Source organism: Lepidochelys olivacea (assembly GCF_965140295.1).
Source record: "Lepidochelys olivacea isolate rLepOli2 genome assembly, chromosome: 27".
Classification (NCBI taxonomy): domain Eukaryota; kingdom Metazoa; phylum Chordata; order Testudines; family Cheloniidae; genus Lepidochelys; species Lepidochelys olivacea.
Window position 1 is genome coordinate 18188004 of NC_140437.1, and position 16616 is coordinate 18204619.

General features: G+C 50.3%; 1 protein-coding gene across 1 annotated transcript in view; it reads right to left on the reverse strand.

Annotated features, from left to right (window-relative positions):
• CAVIN1 (caveolae associated protein 1) overlaps positions 1-14014 on the reverse strand; it is a 30559-nt gene extending 16545 nt beyond the window's left edge. Inside the window, exon 1 of the mRNA XM_084615829.1 lies at positions 13324-14014. Coding sequence (XP_084471955.1) covers positions 13324-13743 — 420 coding nt within the window. The 5' untranslated portion in view covers positions 13744-14014. The remainder of the gene's footprint in view (positions 1-13323) is intronic.
• Between the last annotated feature and the right edge of the window lie 2602 nt (positions 14015-16616).

A 16616-nucleotide genomic window follows, 5' to 3' on the forward strand; every position in this document is an offset into this window, starting at 1 on the left:
CCCCAAAACTACAGCACCATCATCCTGCAGCAAACAGACTATTCAATCCGCTGAGGCATTTATGCCAATTATAAATATCTGCCTTACAAGCTGTACTGCCGAGTGAAGCCACCAAGAAGTGGGCAGCAGCGGCACGTGGCACTGGCCACGGCAGCTTTCAGAGTTTCAGGAGAAGAGGCTTAACACAGTCTTCAGGTGACGCTTCTGATGCCCTAAATCTGCTGCCTCCCTTCACGTCCACTGCTGGTTGGGGCCAGGGCGGATTCGCAGGGGCAGGGGCAGAGGACGCACTCAGGGTCTTCTCAGGCTGAGATGAGGAAAAGGAATTTCAATGGCCAGCAAAAAGGAATCCGAGTGGAAGAATTTCCTCTCCCCCATTAACTGCTGTAAACAAGGACATGGCCCAGATATAGAGCGGGTTAGGGTGATAACGGGCAGGCGGGGGAATGCTATCAGAATGATTTAGTGAGTGGCGATATTGCGAACAGAGACAGACAAGAAGGATGGGAGTCTAGCTTCTCTAACTGCCTGCCAGGCTTGGAGGATACAATGTCCCTGCTCTGGAATAATGTATGTTTGTGTTGTATTTAGGCATAGGGCCAGATTCAGCTCTCATTTTCACTGATGTAAATCTCCAGTGACACCACTTCACTCAGTGGAGTTGTTCCCAATTTACACCAGTGTAATTGAAAGCGGAATCTGGCTCTCAAAGTCTCTAAGAGTTTCAGGGAGCGTGCGCAGAAAAATAATAGCAACATTCATTGAGAGCTAAACTCAACTACGGGAGCAAGGTGGATCAGGAATGTTAGGGCTCATTCCAGACCTACATCCATGCAACCCTCCCAGGAGGATCCAGACAACACCCTCAGCCAAAGAAACACAAGAGAGGCCCACTGAGCATACCCTGAGGCCAAGCCTCTGCTACGTGGCAAATCCGGAGAGCAGCAGGTGTTAACCCCTTTAGGAGTGCCACAAAAACCAGGTTTCATGCCTAAATTTTCAGAAAGTTCGGTATAAGTCTCCACCTCCAAGGCTATCAGCTAAAATGAGGAGGCTCAGAATAAGAGAAGCAGCAGCTCATTGTAGAACACAGTAAAAAACTGTACCAAGAGGAAAGGAGGACTTGTGGCACCTTAGAGACTAACCAATTTATTAGAGCATAAGCTTTCGTGAGCTACAGCTCACTTCCTCAGATGCATATCGTGGAAACTGCAGCAGGCTTTATATATACACAGAGAATATGAAACAATACCTATTCCCACCCCACTGTCCTGCTGGTAATAGCTTATCTAAAGTGATTTCCAGCACAAATCCAGGTTTTCTCACCCTCCACCCCCCCACACAAATTCACTCTCCTGCTGGTGATAGCCCATCCAAAGTGACAACTCTTTACACAATGTGCATGACAATCAAGCTGGGCTATTTCCTGCATAAATCCAGGTTCTCACATCCCCCCACCCCCATACACACACAAACTCACTCTCCTGCTGGTAATAGCTCATCCAAACTGACCACTCTTCAAGTTAAAATCCAAGTTAAACCAGAACATCTGGGGGGGGGGGGGGTAGGAAAAAACAAGAGGAAACAGGCTACCTTGCATAATGACTTAGCCACTCCAAGTCTCTATTTAAGCCTAAATTAATAGTATCCAATTTGCAAATGAATTCCAATTCAGCAGTTTCTCGCTGGAGTCTGGATTTGAAGTTTTTTTGTTTTAAGATAGCGACCTTCATGTCTGTGATCGCGTGACCAGAGAGATTGAAGTGTTCTCCGACTGGTTTATGAATGTTACAATTCTTGACATCTGATTTGTGTCCATTTATTCTTTTACGTAGAGACTGTCCAGTTTGACCAATGTACATGGCAGAGGGGCATTGCTGGCACATGATGGCATATATCACATTGGTGGATGTGCAGGTGAACGAGCCTCTGATAGTGTGGCTGATGTTATTAGGCCCTGTGATGGTGTCCCCTGAATAGATATGTGGGCACAGTTGGCAACGGGCTTTGTTGCAAGGATAAGTTCCTGGGTTAGTGGTTCTGTTGTGTGGTATGTGGTTGTTGGTGAGTATTTGCTTCAGGTTGCGGGGCTGTCTGTAGGCAAGGACTGGCCTGTCTCCCAAGATTTGTGAGAGTGTTGGGTCATCCTTTAGGATAGGTTGTAGATCCTTAATAATGCGTTGGAGGGGTTTTAGTTGGGGGCTGAAGGTGACGGCTAGTGGCGTTCTGTTATTTTCTTTGTTAGGCCTGTCCTGTAGTAGGTAACTTCTGGGAACTCTTCTGGCTCTATCAATCTGTTTCTTTACTTCTGCAGGTGGGTATTGTAGTTGTAAGAAAGCTTGACAGAGATCTTGTAGGTGTTTGTCTCTGTCTGAGGGGTTGGAGCAAATGCGGTTGTATCGCAGAGCTTGGCTGTAGACGATGGATCGTGTGGTGTGGTCAGGGTGAAAGCTGGAGGCATGCAGGTAGGAATAGCGGTCAGTAGGTTTCCGGTATAGGGTGGTGTTTATGTGACCATTGTTTATTAGCACTGTAGTGTCCAGGAAGTGGATCTCTTGTGTGGACTGGACCAGGCTGAGGTTGGTGGTGGGATGGAAATTGTTGAAATCATGGTGGAATTCCTCAAGGGCTTCTTTTCCATGGGTCCAGATGATGAAGATGTCATCAATATAGCGCAAGTAGAGTAGGGGCTTTAGGGGACGAGAGCTGAGGAAGCGTTGTTCTAAATCAGCCATAAAAATGTTGGCATACTGTGGGGCCATGCGGGTACCCATAGCAGTGCCGCTGATCTGAAGGTATACATTGTCCCCAAATGTGAGGTTATTGGTCCTGTCTCCATAAAATGGAAAGAAAGGGTCTTGAAGACCCTAGTGCAAAAGCAGGGAGTGAGATGCAAATAAACATTAAAGGGCTTGTTGGATCGCACGTGACCTTTCCACATCCAGCAAAATTCCTTCCATCCTCAAATAACTTCCCTTAATTAGGGTGACCAGATAGCAAGTGTGAAAAATCGGGACGGGGGTGGCAGGTAATAGGTGCCTATATAAGAAAAAGTCCCAAAATCGGGACCGTCCCTATAAAATTGGGACATCTGGTCCCCCTACCCTTAATGTACAACCTCACTGTAAATTTGTTGGTCTCTAAGGTGCCACAAGTACTCCTGTTCTTTTTGCGGATACAGACTAACACGGCTGCTACTCTGAAACTCTCATTGAGACTGGGAGTCTCCCAAAGGTTTCTAGCTTCTCCCTGTCCTGGGAACTGTGCCCTTAAAAGCTGTTTCCCTCTTTAATAGGCTGATGGGAACAAGGAGATTGGTGCTTTAAACCCCCTGTGAAATGTACTGGTGCTAATCTGGACCTGATGAAGAAGAGCACGGGAACCTGGCAAGGGGTGAGGCTGAATATAAACAGTGAAGCTACGTTTGGAAGAACAAGAAGATGAAAGGCAGGTCCCTAGGAAATGGGTAAGTAAGCAGATTGCAAGGGGGAAAATCACTTTTTTTTTCTCTGACAGAAAGAATGTTTTAATCCCATTATCAGCCTGTTTGTGTATCTAGTTCGACTCTCAGAACTGCCCTCCCGGCTACCCTGCCATGTCTGATTAATGACCCTCGGGGCTATTTCTGAACAGCAGACTTACAAAGACAGAGATTGCACTGCAGATGCTACGCAGGGAGATCAGTGACTGGCATTAATTGACATTAGCAGCAGCATCCGGAAGGTGCAGACTAAACATCCAGGGGCGTTTTATTGGAAATGTTTAGTTGGATTGTCTTTCTCCAGTCAACAGCTCTCCCCTCTGGCTCTGGGCTTCATCCTAGAATGCAGCCAGATGGGGGCTCAGGAATTCTTTTAACCTGTGGAATTTACTGTGTAGTCAAGAAGACAATAGCGAGGTGCTGTGCAGTTCAACAGGACTAACCGTGCTGAGCGCGTACAGGGCTGCTTGAGGCTCTGGGTTGGCCATGGCCATATTTATACCACAGGGGTGCATTTGCACGGATTTGTGTTCCTTATTTAAATAAAGACAATGGGACCAAACTGAAACCTGGGGCATGCCAGCAGGGAGTTTGACCTGTGATCTTGTGCTAGAATTTCCTTTCAATCCACTTCAAACCCCCATTAACATCAGCGGAATCGGGCCTTGTGTATTGGACAGAGAAGCCCTGGAAATGAGAACAAACCGGCTGGCTGCCTGGCCTGGTGAGTCACAGGGGCCAAATTCTGCCCTCAGTTACCCCCTCTGGTGCAGTGACTTCATTGGCATTGCACAGGGCAGACCTTTCCTGCTTAGCTACTATGGGTTGGGCACATGAGAGATGCCTAAGAGATCCAGAGGGTGAGCTGAAAGTGACTCACCCCTTTGGCTTGAGGTTCACTAGCCATCTCACATTTCTTTTTATTCGGGGCCTTTTGTTTTCCTCTTTGCACGGGGAGAGTTGGGCACTCCACAGCTCAGCATGTCCGTAGAATACAAAAGCACTTCAGCAAAACAAACTGCCCTGACACTGGCAGCTCATAACTCAGAGCTGAGCCGTGAAACTTTGGTGCATCGGGGCCCAGCAAGAGCCACACTTCAGAAGAGGCTCTGGGCGGAAGAACTGACAGCGTGCACCAAGGAAATGTCTTGGGTGCTAAGTAATCCCCTTGTTCTGGGGCCACGCTCTGCTGTGGGTGACTAGCCTGAGACTCGGCTAATGAACGGCCCTGCAGGGAGTGGTACAAGCTCCTTGTGCATGGAGGCTGGCAGCCTTGTGCCCTTTGCCGTGGATGGGAATCATGCAGCTGAATTCTCTGTGCACTGCTGTGGAATTGCGTCCCTGAGGGTCTGAGTGAAACCGACAGTAGTCTGAGTGGCCAGCCTGCCCTGGCTCCCAGCGGATGGGTCAGACATGACCTAATGGCGCTTTTTCCATCTCTCACTTCGAGGGTTCTCTGGCCAAAGGCAGGAGGGTCAGAGTGGAAGCAGGACTCGTTTAGAGACTCCGCGGCCATCCCGCTGACCGAGCTCCTGTACTTCAGCAATGAAGCCAAAGGCGCAGAACAGAGCAGTGCGAGCTTTTGGTTCCTGGACTTCAGTCTGCAGAGTTCGTGTGCGGCGTTTTAACCGCGACTTTGCATTTAATACTCCTCATTATTGCTCTTAAAGATAGTATGAAAACCCTGAGCTAACGGCTTGTCCTCGAGAGTATGCTGGGTCTGAGGGGTCTCGGGACGTGTCCCAGTTCCCGTGGGATTGCTCTGGTCCCCCGTTGTCACAAACCAAGCTCATCACTGGATCAGGCATTTACTGGGATTTTGCCTGGTGAAAACCCCGCATGTTGATGTATGAATGTAGCTGCTAGGGGCCCAGACGGTCCTTCTCTGCAAAAGCCTGGAGTGAGGAGTGTGTGGGACCATGGACACACTGGGAACAGCACAGTCCTGGGGGCCAGTGGAGAACCCGACTCAGCCAAACTTACTGTGTGAAACCAATGAACTTCCACTGGGTCCAGCAGCGTGAGAGTGGATCAGATGCTATCTGGGCTTCGCAGGGTATTGCTAATGCTCTGAAAAGGGAGGCATGTGAGTGAGCTTAGAGATTAGACGGAGATGACTCTGAGCCCAGGCCACATCACCACTGTCCCCCTGAGCGGCTGGGCTAGAGGAGGGGGATGCCCCGCTGAATTGCATAGCAATGAGCAAGTCCTCTGAGCTGGTCTCAGCTGTGAGCCCCCTTCCTCTGGCCAAGCTGCTACAAGTCACCCAGGGTCTCGCAGTATCCTGCATCAGAAGTGGGCTCCCCACCGCAGCGGGTTAACTTGTATGCTTGTCTTCCCATGTCTCACATGGACTGTTTGCATTTCTACTTGGAGTAGCCGGGGGTGACCAGCTGGTTCCCTGAATCGCCCTCTGAATTCCTGCCTGGGACACAGGCACTGGGAAAGGAAAGGACGGGGGGGGGGTGGATTTTATCCATTCAAACCACATGTTAATGTGAGCTATGGGGTGGGACAAGTAAAATCAAACCAGTGCATGGAAAACAACCTTCTCCAGGGCACCCCTCCCTGTGCAGCTGTGCTGGAGAGCTGTTCTCCACCGCTGCTCTCACATCAAAGAGGAAAGCAGCGATCTTATCAGTCAGGCTGGGGCTTTCTTATCCAAACAGGGAAAGAAAACACTTAGCCCAAATTAACCTCTTGAGACCATTGCATATTTTGGTGATGACACTCAGGGCCTCGCCCCAGAGGGGCCGTGTGTAACATTTTACTGACTAATGTTAGTTAAAGCGAATCCCTTGTTTGCCCCCTCTCCTAACTCCTATGTGGCTAGTGGCATAACTCTGACAAAGGACGAGCCCTAGCTTATAGAAAACACGATACGGAGGGACTGTTTATGGCCTCACCAATTCAGGCATCTATAGACAGAAACGCAGGTTTTTAATGGGGGGTCTGATTCTGCGTAGCACCCCCTGTCTTGCTAATCCTTTGATGCTTAGTACACAGATGTCTGATATTATATTCAACATTCAAATACACATGCAGAACAGCACATGCACAATACGTACATGCTTGTGCAACCAGAACACACACACACACACACACACATATATATATATCTCAGCAATGGGAAAGCCTAGATTCGGGGCTGAAAACTGAGCAAACGCTAGGCTGGCTCTCATTTTACCCAAACCACTCAGTCTAGCCTGATGCTAATCAATGTTGAGGCCCTTTTCAGAGACACTGTCACCCCCAGGGGCTGTAAGGCAAGCTGCATGCGCACAGCACGACTGTAAAGGCCTCTGACTCACAAGGGTTTCTTTGAAACTCGTTTTTCCTTTGCAGAAAGAGGCAAGTGTTCCGGGGGCGTGAGCACGCTGGGAGGGGTAACATTCAGGTCAGCGTTAACGCTGAACCGCAGGGTCGTGCTAGAGACTTTTCGGACCAGGTAGCTGCCTCCTCTCGGGAGCAGTCCGCAGGAATAATGACACCATGGAAAGCGTCCCGACCACAGGCCGTGCAAACGGCAGAGGTGCAGGTCCAGCACAACCCCACAGTGCGGACACAGCCGACAGGGATGGAAAGGGTTTTTCCGTCGCTGTACGAATGCCACCTCCCCGGGCCAGGGGAGTTAAGTCAACAGCATCATTCCCATCCACCTGGCTGCAGCCCCACCACGGGGGTTCGCATAGCCGCAGCACGCTGGGGCATGGGGTCTTCACAGCCCTGGGCACCGTAGCAATAGCGACCTAAACGTTAAGTGTAGAACAGGCCTGAATCTTATTTGTACAGAGAGTTTAAATAATCATCCTGCCCATTCCAAGGCCCCTGTACGCGGCCGGAGCAGGATCGCTCATGCCAAATCCCATTCCAAGGCGTATCTCAAAACTGAATCCCATTCTGGGGCCGAGATGTTCTTGATGCAGGAGAACTCACTTCAAGTGGGGCATCCGACCAAACACTGCAGTGCTGCAATCAGTCAGGCCTGGCATTCAACTTCGCTGTACAGGGAATTTGGATTTCTCCTGCAGGGAAGTTGTCTTGTGCTGGGAAGCTGCATGACCCGGTTATGCTGATGTGTCCTCCCATTGCTATACACCATTACAGCCCAGCAAGGTGCTGTGCAGTAAAACCAGGGCTCTTAACAGCCCCAGAAATCAGTCTCCTGCAACATGGGACACGCCCTTGGAAACAGAGATTATCCTGGGACTCTGGGGACAACTCGCAACCCTAATACACGGCCCTGAGGCTGTGTGCAGAACCCCCAGGGCTGTCGGGGAGCTGCGTGTGAGTGGATCCAGGGCAGCACGGAGTCATTGCTTTGTTATGTATGGCGATAAAAAGAAATACCAAAAACAATGGGTGGGGAAGGACTGTCCCTCCAGCGGGCCCCAGGAAATGCTCATGCCACATACACCAGTGCTCCTAGCTCCAGCCCGGGTCCCCAGTCGCAAACACTGAGTTTCTTGGCCACAATGTGCAGCCTTGTAAGAAAGGCATAAATGCAGCACCTAGTGCTCCTGCCAATCTCCTGCACTGGGACCCTGCTCTTCACCCTCCAAGCTTGCAGCTGGGCAAACTCTGTGGGGTCCCCGGGCTTGTGCCCCTTGCAAGCTCGTTTTGAGTTTGCAAATCTCCTTGGCGTTCCGAAGTCTTTTCTTGTCATTAAACCCCTGAGTCCGAGCTCGGGGCAGAAGGGGACGACACCTTGCGGCTCAGCTGGGCAGAACGGGTGCTCCTTCTCCTCTGCCCGGGCTGCGCTTCGTGTTCTCTCTTTGGGGGTTTGGCTCCCACTCTGCCCTGCTTTCTGCTCCGTTTCCCACCCCGGTGTGATCGGTGCATTCTCCTCCCCCCACATACACACACTTGGGCTCCTTTTCACACGGTCCTTCGCAGAGCACGAGCCCCGTAATGGCCGCTTTGGGTCCAGCTTCCAGACCCACCACAGCGAGACGTGGTTCGCAGGGAGTCCGCCCCTCCCTGCTGCGGGCGTTTGGCCGCTTGGAGCCCTATAAGGCCCACTGGAGGCACAGCCGCCAAACTGTGCTATTTATACTCCTCACACAGCCCCACCTACCCTACACATTTCTTTTCCAGCCCGTGGCCACCTGGCCTTTTTCGGGGCGGCTCAGCCCCTTGATGGGCTTGGAGCGGCTGTTCAGATTCATTGGCAAGGCAGACAAAGTTCTGCGGGGGCCTCCCAAACAATTGCCCTCCCCAGTATAACAGACCAGACCCTGCACACGCAGGAACGGGCCAGACGCCTCCCCGGCACTGCCGAAAGCTTTGAAAAATAGTCCCCACCATGCCCGTGTGGCCAGAATGTCCATTGAAAGCATCCATTTGGGGGGGCGGGGTCTGCATCTATCAGTGTTGGGTCCCTGCTTCCCCCATCCCTGAGCCCCCTAACTCAGACAAAGGGGGCACCGTGCAGCATGGGCTAGGTACGTGGGCAGAGTTGGGTGCTGGGGTCTGCGCTTTTCAAAATCTGACCCTACAAAAAGCAGGTCCGTGTCATTCTGAAGGATGAATTCGCTTGTCGAATGTTTGGAGGAACGAGGCGCGTTAGTGGAACTGTAGCTACTTGCGGTTCTCCAGCTGTCCTGTGCCAGGTGAGTTGTGTTTATAAGTGGATTAGGACTCCCGTTGTTGTAGGGATGGGCCCCAAATGAATCCAGCCCCCGATTTCCCACCCCCGCAACATTCAGGAGTTTTTGGATGAGGCAACTGGGTACAAGACTGGTTCACCTAACTCTGACCCCGAGCTGCCCTTCCAGATGGCCTGGGGGGAAGGATGCAGCGGAGAGGATGCACTAACAACAGCTCTGGGGATATGAGCAGCAAATAAGGGCCCAACCCTCTGCCCTCCAGCTTCTTGGGCATGAACGTTCCCCTCTGTGACACGGAGGTTAACGCTCTGTCCACACGGCTCTTTGGCAAAGAATCATGTCTTCTCCTGGGCGGCTTCATTCGGGGCTGGCTTTTTTTCACATTGCTCTTGGGGCCTGATTCAACTCCCATCAAAGTCACTGTACATATCCTCCTGGGTGTGGCTGCTTTTTAGTACTGCCCGTTGTCTCCCTAGTTTTGAGGCAGACAAGACAGACGTACTTGATGCTCAACTCTCCAGACCAAAATTCAGCTGCCAAGACACGGAGGAACCCACTTGGATTTTCTCTGTGCTCCTACGATACGTAAAATACCGAAGTAGGGCGCTTGCATTTAGTCTGACCTCCCCCAACAAGCAGTCCCAGGGATCTCGCTTGCACCCTGAGTGTCATTCCTTCCATAACTTCTCGAAATGCACTGGAAGAGCCAACCAGGCATCCTTCACCTATTAAAACAGACTTCTCGTCTTTGTCCTTTTGCTTCTCCAAGGCACAGCATCCTTCCATACTAAATCCACCTGGGGAGCAGCCCCTTCCCTGCTTGGCAATCCCCCCTGGAAAGAGGCCATTCCTCCTCTCGGCTAATCCTGCAGGTGTATTAAGCACATTTGCCCCCCACAATAAAACAAACTCCGAAATCTTTCCCCTGGCTACTGAAGTCACAAGGGAGTAGGCAAGTTCATCACAGTTTCTTAAAGCACAAATGCAATTAAAGGCTGATATTGGAATTGTTCATAGACACGAGAAGAACAAAACTAGCCAAGGCAGCGTCTAGACTGACCCTCCGTTGAGTGTTCAGTCTGGAAAGCGCTGAGCATGAGTTGTAGAACTAGGGGACTGTTTTGGAACTGTTTGCTACTGGTTTTCTACAGCCAGGCTTGGGAGAGAGTTTCCCCATTGTCAACTCCCCAGGACAGGGATTATCATCGGGATGTTTGTGTTTTACACATTGTTGGCACTTAGCAAATAATACACAATAATTGTTACTAAATAGCCGAAGAAGTACCTAGTCCATGAGTAAACCCACTAGAATCCACAGGGCTCCTGACAAGAACGGCATGTCTCCACACAGGGGAAGGGGCAGAATCTGCTCCATGATTTGTTAGAAATGCCTCTGGAGCTGAGATACCGAGATGCTCATTCATCCTTTTATTTATTTACTAAAAGTGTTAACCCTGGCATGCCAAGCACACACCCTGGGCCAAATCCCACTCCCTTTACTCAAAGGAGTAGAACCACTGACTTTGATAGGGCTACTTAAAGGAGTAAACAGGATTGGACCCTAAATATACAGTCTCCTTCATGCAAGCAGCCTGCTGAAGACCTTCAGCCCCATACATGGGTAATTACACAGCAACACAACCTCCTAAAACAGAAACCTGCCCAGCCGAAACCAGCCCAAGATCGTCTCTCCCCACATTTCTGGAGCAAACTTTCCAAGTACACGAACGAGAGACATTCCTATATGTTGTTAACACTGCCCGTTAACCACAGCTTCAGCACCACACAGCCCCGGTTACTGCCCAGTGGATGATACATGATTAGTGCAGGGCAAAGCACAGAATAATGATGCTCCTTAACAACCAATCAGTCCCTGTGTGAAACAACAATAGTTCTTGCCTTGCGAATGGCTCAGAGCTAGCCCCACGGGACAGCAGAAGCATCCAGAAAGACAGTAAGGGCTGACACCAGTGTGAAAATTTCTCTCTTGACTGCAAAGCTATTTTTCCATTGTATGCAGGGGAAAGTGGACTGGAAAAATACACCCAACCCTTCCATGGGGTTCCCTGTGATCTGTTAGTAGCAGTCAGAATGCTCGTTGTAGAGGATCATCTTTGACTTAGCTAACACAGCGGTGGAGGAATAGAGAGGGGCATCTTTGTTGAGTTAATACATACTTATTACTGCTGCCCATCCCATCCTAGCTCTCAGCCACTGCAAGTCAGGGACTCTCCTGGATTTCGGTCTCCAGTCCATGCTTCAGATCAGGACACTGTGCCTGGCTTCTCCTCCACAAAGGAGCTCCATTCGCGCAGTGGTGTTTGGGCACAAGGCCGCACCCTTGCCCCAAGACCTCCTTCACTCACTTACTCTTGCGGCTTCCTCTGGGCATGGGGACAGAGTTGTACCAGCTCTGCTATGTGGTGAAAGGCCCTGCCTGGCTTTCGTAAGTCCATGCATGGCTGTGTTTTCCATGAAGCAGCCCTTGAGTGTCTCCCTCGGGCTTTAATGCTCAGGGGGGTCTCACTCTGAAATCCACACAGGATAATTCAGTCTGGATTTCAAAACCTTCTCCCCTTTTTCTACAAAACAACTTTGAACCACAGAAAATCTCACCTCAGGGCCTTTCTCAGCTGATTCTAACTCAGGGGCCGAGCCTGCGCCCATTGAAATCAATGCGAGTTTTGCCGGCAGTGGAAGCAGGATCGGGTCCTGTACGAAAGTTTTGTCCCACAGGAAAGGGGAGACCGATGATTTGTTTATTTTGCACACGGACTCTCCAATGCTCACGACCAACAGCACACAATAAAGAGCAGGCTCTCACAGTGCCAGTCCGCCGGGAACCAGGACCTGGCCATTTCCCTACCACTTTGAAATACCTGCCGGGGATGTTCTGCCTGAGCCTCCCCTTTCGCTCCCTTCCCAGGGGTTGTTTCCACCGCTGTTGGTTTGTTTAGGTGTCTCCATTTTCCACAGCTGGCTCTAGTCCTCTGTGCAGGCCCAGTCCCCAGAGCTTCCGATCAATGTATTTATAAATCTGTTTAGGTGGCTGACGTGCTCCTAATATATGTGAGTGTTTCAGCCTCCATGATAGAACTATAAATGCTTAAGCTGTGAATCAGAGAACTATATCAGTCCTGCCACTTGCTAGATTCCACAGTCTGGCCTGACTAGATCTCCTTTCCCACTACGCTAGAGAAAGGTGCTGTGCATTTTGTGGGGTTTTTCTTCCCCCTTTTCCCTGTGAGCTGCACTGGATGTTTTTCTATTTATCCCTCACACAGTCTATTATTAACCCGGATGCTTCGAACTATCCTCATCTCATTAACTGGCCCATTCGGTTTTTCTCCAGCTTTCCCCTCTGGGGGGGTCTGCTCTGCAAAGTGAAGCTAAACCCAGACAGGCAGCGGAAGGGGAGGCGGAAGCCTGTGGCTGCATTTGTTTTGCTTTGTTTGCCTGTTTGGTATTAAAAGATTAAAGGCAAGTCCAGCTCCTAGTGGGAGTGCTGAGCCTCCAGCAGAGTGAAGCCCCTGTCGCTGAAACTGAGTGACTGGAATGCCCAAGACCTGCAGGCTGTAGATGAAGGAATCTGTAACATACACTGGATCATATTTAATTTTACAAGCAATGTGGCAAAGGCAGATCCCGGGGAAACGGTGTGCTAATGAATTCAATGGACCGGACCGTATTTTCTGTTTGTTTCCACTATGTCCCCTGTAAGAGTGAGGTTAAACATGACTCTGGAGTTATTGTTCCATGTTATTGCTGTAGGATGCACATTATAAACCTGAGCTAGCATCACGGCTTCTTGTCGCACTAAGGACTTCATCCCTCACAGTAAATCCTCTGTCTGAAATAACTGATTTAAAATACCTCTCTCCAGTTCCTAGTACACTTTTGTTCCTCCTTTGGTTAAACAGCAGTCTCTGCTAGGTAACCAAATTCTGCTGGCCTTTTGCAGTGGGGTGCTTGGGGCCAGTCTCAGCATCTTTTATGAAATTTCCTGTACTCGTTTTTTTAAGTGCAATAAATTATTACATTAAACCTTCTGCCTTATGAAGAAATCAGTACTGTTAGATTCGGAAGGCCCTATTTATGGCGCACGTCAACACTGGATGAGTCTAGAGGAGACATGTGAGGCAACGTGCCGTCCTTCTAACCCAGGACGGTGGTGCGGTTAACACTGAAAACACTCACTGACGGTGCCTGAGGAGCTGCAGGACATCTCCTTACCTGGTAGATCATGACTTTGAAGTTCCTTCGCTTCAACAGCTCCGCCTCGTTGGCCTCCAGCTTCTTGATCTGCCCGGCTTGCTTCTCCAGGTTCTGCCGGACGGTTTTCACATTGACGCTCACCTTGCGTACTTTCTCCAGCATCTTGTTCACGGTGTTGCTGGTAGTGGTGTGTGCTTTGGTGAGCTTGGTCAGTTCCCCCTGGATGCTGGCCACTGCGCTATCCATCTCTTGTTGCCTCTCCTCCAGCTGCGTCTGGGTCAGCTGGATCTGATCCACTGCCCCGATGATCTTGTCCAGAAGGGTGAGCACCATCACGCCATTGATCTGGTCTGATTTAATCGGCTCCTCAGCTGCTTGCTCCTCAGAGGTCTCGGAAGGAGCGGGCTGCTCAATAATTTGCAAAGGGGTGTCCGCCATGCTTGCTTGGGAGTCCCGACTAGCAGAGCCTGGAGAAGCTGTCGCTGCAGGGAGCAGAGTGAGAAGAAAAAACTTAACCCGAGCTCTAGCTCAACTCTGTGCTGGGAGGCAAGCCAGAAATGGAGAGCACAGTGCGTGGCTGTGTGTGTGTGTGTGTGTGTTGTGTGCGAGCTTAAATTCAAATGGCACAGCTCTGCAGAGCTGTCCAGGGAAACTGCCCTGCAAAATTTTCCAGGCTTGCAGGCCATTGGCTGACTCCACCTTAGCTATATAAAAGGAGCCACTGCCAAATGCCTGATGACCCACCCTTTTTGAAATGATTAAAATAGTTCGAGTGGAGGGGAGGCGATGGCTTTCGCATGCGAGCCCAGGCACGGCTCACGGAGGAATGTGAAGCTCCAGAGCTCCCAACAGCCTCTTCTGTGCCATACGTTCAAAGGCATTCTGTGCAAAACTGCAAGGAATCTGGGCGAGAGGAAAAAACAAAACTCTGCTGGAAGCTGCCTGGGAAGCTGCTAGACAGAAACAAGCCCCTTCTGGGCACAGCTGTGTACATGAAAGGACGGCTGAAACAACTGCACATAGAAGGACAGAAACTCAGCTGGAACATTCAAACCCCTCTGCCTCCCGTTAGTATTGCTTTGCAGGTCTGTGTCAGGCAGGTTGTCGATATTTTAAAGAGAGGCTTATACTCCCTATTGACTAGCTGTGGCATGTCCCTTTGGATCATTCATGAGACATAATTGCACACACCTGTCTATGTATATTTACATACATGTGGGGGGGCACACATGCAAGTGCATATGTGAGATTGGTGTTGACATGTCACTTCTGTGTTTGTGCTCGTTTCTGTATGCAGATTTAAATAAAAGGAGTAAATCTAAACCCAAGAGCATGCAGATATATGGCCAGGCACTCCCACTGGAGAGCACCCAGCTCAGCTCTGCAGGCCCCTATTCATCAACGGGCTCGAGTTACTAGCTTTCTAAGCGTAGCACAGGCTCTCAGCACACGCCAGGGTACACGTGCCGAAAGCACTGCCCAAAGGGAAGATAGTGCATTCCACACTGCTGATTACTAGTGGTAATGATGAATTACATCACGCAGGTATCATGCTCATTGCTGGGCTGAAGACAGAGGAGGAGCAGCCCCTGTCCTGAGGAGCTTTCGAGTTAAATAGTAATCGAAAACGGTTCACAGGCCTGTTTATTGCCTTGGCTTTTGTTTATGGCCATAGGATCATCTGCAAGATCGCTGGGGTAGAATGTTTGAGAACAGGGGTTGAAGCATGCCCGCTACCGGCCAAGAGGCTGATGCGAAGGAGGAAGGCTTCAGATGTACATGGATGACTCCCAGCTGAGACCAGCTCACCATTGGTCCTGCTGGCTCAGCCAAAGGGAAGCAACCCCCAACAGCAACAACCCAAGTGCTTGGCCAGGAGGAGCTGGTTTTAGGCTCAGCTGGAAGAGCTGCTGCCAGACCTCGAGGGTCACAGCTGGAGTCTCACCAAGGGTCTTGGACTATCGGGACACGCTCTCAGCTTCTCTCATCACAGGAGAGGGGATCCTGCAGCTGGGGGTCAGCCCTGTATCTGGCCACAGGTTGGCAAACAAGACGGGCCCCTTACAGTGTTCCAGGCAGTTGATCTCGAACCCACTTTAGGACAGTCTTGGCTGCTACATCATGTACAAGCTGGGGACCCCGCCATCCACAAGGATATCTCCGGCAACTGTCAGCACTTCCCTGCCCCCATGCTCCCAGTCATGTGACAGACTTGCTTGTTAACAGTGCTGGACCCACACCAGGGTATTGATTTAGATTTGGGTGCCCCATCTGAAGCCCACAACACACTTTTTATGTCACAGGTTAACAATAGTGTAATTTGTTATACACTGGCGTTTCTCAGAGCATTGGCTTTTCCCCCCTGAGGATTAACCCCCCCCCATTTCCAGTGTTTGCAGCTGATGAGCCCGTGCTCCATGCACACGCACTCAGACACACACAATTAATTTCGGCCCCAACACACTGTGGCTCTGCAGTTGTTATTCACATGAGATCCATTTCAGAGCAGAGCTGCTCTCTAGGATGCTTGGTGTGGTGGCGAACACACAGCACTGGAAGTCAGCAGAGCTTTGTTCTCTCTCTAGTCCTGCTATTAATTCACGGCGTGACTTTGGCCAAGTGACTTCTCCTCTCTGTGCCTCAGTTTTCCTGTCTGTAATAAGGGAATAACAATTCTGAACTCAAGGCGGGTTTAACTGGTAAAGCTGGGTGGAAGGCTCTCAAGAAGATAAAGGTACAGGTCTATATTTTTGGTCTGGCTGTTTTCTAGAACAGGCTAAGTGAGCTGTTCTAAACTCGCTCTGCACAGAGCTGTCACGCCCTGATGAGCTGAAATGTGATGAATGGCTGCCTGGAACACAGGTATGTCCCACTTCCTCTCAGAGGGACGTACCTGGATGGCCCAGTAGGTGGCAACCTGAGTCTTCCCCTTATGGACCTGAATGTAATTTGTTCTTTGAAGTTTCCACCTCTCACTGGATTTGACCGATTCTCTCTATAGCCCACTGTTAATTTTATAGCATTGGTGTCTTCTTTGTACAAGACAAGTGGCCGCACAAAAAAAACAATTGCAGTTGGCTCATTTGCCCCTCTTTTTGGTAGCTGAAGTAACGAGGCTAAGGACTGAGTGGACAGTGGAGAATAAATTACCCTTTCCTCCCCAGGAGAGCCTCTGGATTAAGTGGGGAGGTAAATTGGCAGGCAGTAACTGGGGGTGGAAGGGACACGGACTTCTGCAGCTGCTCGTGTCTCTGTTGCATGGAAACATGCAGTCCTGTCTCCTGGGCTGCCATCAGCGTGGTGCATTTCAA